At 35.9% G+C, this 3,803-nt stretch overlaps 1 protein-coding gene across 2 annotated transcripts; it reads left to right on the forward strand.

Moving 5' to 3' along the window:
• Nucleotides 1-3,803, forward strand: LOC148166812 (serine/threonine-protein kinase pelle-like). Of its 2 annotated transcripts, none has more exons than XM_088048458.1 (3): nucleotides 1-170; nucleotides 215-816; nucleotides 3,103-3,803. In XM_088048458.1, the coding sequence occupies exons 1-3, from the start codon at nucleotides 15-17 to the stop codon at nucleotides 3,734-3,736; spliced, it is 1,392 nt and encodes a 463-aa protein (XP_087904584.1). In that variant the 5' UTR covers nucleotides 1-14; the 3' UTR covers nucleotides 3,737-3,803. The 2 variants fall into 2 exon arrangements, with proteins under 2 accessions (XP_087904584.1, XP_087904585.1); XM_088048459.1 differs by having other exon boundaries at nucleotides 228-816.

Consider the following 3,803-nt stretch of genomic DNA (forward strand, 5'->3'; position numbering starts at 1 on the left):
CATTTTCTAGCGTAATGAAACAAATAACTATTCTCTTCCAGGTTCCAAAAATGCGTATTAGCGACCTGCCCTACGACGAAAGACGCACAATTTGCACCATTTTGGAATCCGAGAACTGTTTTCACGAATTGGGTTCCAAATACATGCAGTTTGAAGTCCCAACACTACAGGTAAAGCCCTCAAAACACTCTCCATCTACAATTGTTTCCCTTAGGCTATTCTTTTAGAATGTAACAAGTCCAGGCGCACCCCCATAGACACCCTTTTGAGCGAATGGAATACTTTCGGACACACAGTCCTAGAGCTGTTTATTCTCCTTTATAAAATAAAACAGTTTGAAGCCATGAAGGTACTAAAACCATTCGTTGATCGAAAGTTTCATCAGTACATTAAGGATGTTACGCAACCCCCTCAATCGGTAAAAATTTTAAATGGGGCTCCACATGACACTATCCAAACTCGTGATGAAAATGTCACCACTGACCAGAACGATTTGGTTAATACGAGGTCGGCTTTCCGGGGACTTGTGGGAGGTTCCGATACTTCCATAATGATGGAGTCTGCAGGGCTGATTCCACAGATCCCTTATGAGGAGTTGCAAAGATCTACGAATAATTGGGACAACGCGAATATCCTGGGGAAAGGAGGATTCGGGATTGTCTTCAGGGGGACGTGGAAGTTCACGCAGGTGGCCATAAAGAGGCTTGAGAAGAAGGAAGACACTCCCAAGTCGACTTGCGAGCAGATTGTGCAGTCCAACACTGAGCTGCACTGTTTGAATGCTTATCGGCATGATAACATTTTACCACTATATGGGTGAGTGGATACTTACAGTTTATCCAACGCTCTAGTGCGGTTATGGCTTTGACTTTTTAAGCCGTTTGTAGCCACCTAACCGCAAACCCCCATAATAATAATAGCCCTCGAGTGGTTGGGTTTTATATCTGGCTTGAAATGAACCGCAATAAATATTCTCAGTCCCTTTTCAAATATGCAATTTAAAAGCGAATTGCGAGTTATTGATGACTATTTATTTCAAATCGTGCGTAATAGTCGTAATTTTTTATCCAAAAATATTTTTTGGGCATATTGTTACGCTTGGTTCCTTATGCTTCTAAGAAAAATTAGATTATCTGAACCTAAGTCCCACTTAGTAAGAGAAATTTTCAAAAAAAAAACAACGTTTTTATAAAAAAAAACTTAATACGTTATTAGAAATAATGGCTAATGAAGATATATTAATTAACCCAAATTTAGCAACTTCTAATAATTAATTCAACCTTAAATAAAACTCCCACAAATTTCGTTCTTGTGGCACCAAAAATGTCGAAATTAAAGCGCACTCAAGTTTTTTTTGTAATTTTTTTAGCTGCTCGAAATAAAAATTTCTACAAATTCTCTTTTTCGGTCTAAATTTTTCTAAATCGACACTCTTAGTAAGACAGTCGAAAGTGATAATCTCCACAAATGTCGTTAAAATCGTATAAAAAATAAAGAAATTACAAAATCTTAAAAAAAAAATGGTGGATTTTTTTTGGTCTTACAACAAAAATTTCTAAAATATCGACTTTTTGATCTAAATTTTTGCAAATTAGTGATATTACTAAAACAAACAAAAGAAACAATATGCATAAATTTCGTCCTTGTCGCAGTAAAAGTAACGAAATTACAGTGTTGAAGAAAATTGACATTTTTACAGTTGTCCAAATAAAAATTTCTAAATATTCTCCGTTTTGCTCCAAATTTTTCTAAATTGGTTCACTTAATAAGACAGTCAAGACCTATAAAGTCCACAAATTTGGTTATAGTAGCATTAAAAATGAAGAACTTACAGATCGTTAAAAATTTTTGGTCAGAAAACAAAAATTTTTCTTGGCTCCTCGAAATCAAAATTTCTAAAAATTCTGTTTTTCGGTCTAAATTTTTCTAATTCGACACTCTTAATAGGACAGCCGAGAGTGATAATCTCCACAAATTTCGTTAAAATCACATAAAAAACTAAGAAATTTTAGGATTAAAAAAAATTGGTGCCATCTTTTTTGATCTAAATTTTTGCAAATTAGTGATATTACTAAAACAAACAAAAGAAACAACATGCATAAATTTCGTCCTTGTCGCACTAAAAGTAACGAAATTACAGTGTTGAAAAAAATTGACATTTTCACTGTTGTACAAATCAAAATTTCAAAAAATTCTCTTTTTTGGTCTAAATTTTTCTAAATCGACGCTCTTAATAAGGCAGTCGAGAGTGATAATCGACACAAATTCCGTTAAAATCGCATAAAAAATAAAGAAATTATAGGATTAAAAAAATTGGTGGCATTTTTTTGAAAATTTGTAAAAATTAGACTTTTTGATCTAAATTTTTGCAAATTAGTGATATTACTAAAACAAACGAAAGAAACGACATGCATAAATTTCGTTCCTCTCGCACTAGAAATAACGAAATTACAGTGTTTAAAATATTGACATTTTCAGTTGTCCAAATAAAAATTTCTAAATATACTCCTTTTTGGTTTACATTTTTCTAAATTGGTATTATTAATAAGACAGTCAAGACTTATAAACTCCACAAATTTCCAAATGTTCCAATACAAGTATTTGTTTCTTTAATATCCCCAATTAATATAATTGCGTTTATCATCAATTTGAGTAAGTTTGGGTCAGTTGAGTAACAAAATCACCTCGAAATGTAGGCCTGTAAGTAATTGGTTTGTAAGACTGACCAGTTGGGAAAAATTATTTATTAGATGAGACCCAACCGTTTGAGCGTTATTTTGTTTATGGGGGTTTGCGGTAAGGTGGCTACAAACGATTTAAAAAGTCACAGCCATTACCGCACTAGAGCGTTTGTTAAACTGTAAAAGCGTTATTTTTGAAGTTTTCCGCTACCTTCGATAAGCCACTTTGTCTTGCGATTCAAAATCTGTCTTAACTTTCGCGATTTAGTATTTGTTCCTACATAAATCTCTCAATTTCTAGAGTTTCCGCCATGTTCAATCCATCATTTTGTCTTGGACTCTCTTCCTGTTTGTTCCGCGAATTAGTCAATTAGTCCTACACGAAGTGTTTCCACCATTTTAAATGAAACAATTTTTTCAGGTTTAGCGTCGGCGGCCCTCAGCCGTGCCTCGTCTACCAATACATGTCAGGGGGCTCCCTGGAGTCCCGCCTCCACATCCGAAACCCCTCCTCCGTCCTGCCATGGCCCACCCGTCTCAAAATCGCCACCGGAACGGCCCGTGGCCTCCAATTCCTCCACACAATTCGCGGAAAGCCTTTGGTCCACGGTGATATCAAATCAGCCAACATTCTTTTGGACTCCAATGACTCTCCTCGGATCGGCGATTTCGGGTTAGCTCGAGAGGGTCCTTCCCAGGACTACGTGAAGATTACGACAGTTCACGGGACTAGACCGTATCTTCCCGATGAATTCATGCGGTACAAAAAATTTTCCGCTAAAGTTGATACTTATAGTTTTGGGGTTGTTCTGCTTGAATTGGCTACGGGGGCGAGTGCTTTTTCAAGGACACGGAAAAGGGAGGATCGGTTTTTAAGAGATTATGTTGTAAATTATGGAGAAGGACAAATTCTGGAGTTGAAGGATCCGAGAGCTCCAGGAGGTGAGGAGTATTTTAACAAAATTATTAATATAGGGAAGGGGTGTGTGCATTCGTTGGCGAAGAACCGGCCGGATATGGTCAATGTGTTAATAATGTTGGAACGAATTTATTAAAAAACAGATTGTGTGATCAAATTTTTCGATGTTTTTGTATTCAGAGTTTATATTTTTATATTTTAAA

Source organism: Gnatocerus cornutus, unplaced genomic scaffold (assembly GCF_029298725.1).
Source record: "Gnatocerus cornutus isolate USDA-ARS CGAHR unplaced genomic scaffold, icGnaCorn1.1 Chromosome13, whole genome shotgun sequence".
NCBI classification, from domain to species: domain Eukaryota; kingdom Metazoa; phylum Arthropoda; class Insecta; order Coleoptera; family Tenebrionidae; genus Gnatocerus; species Gnatocerus cornutus.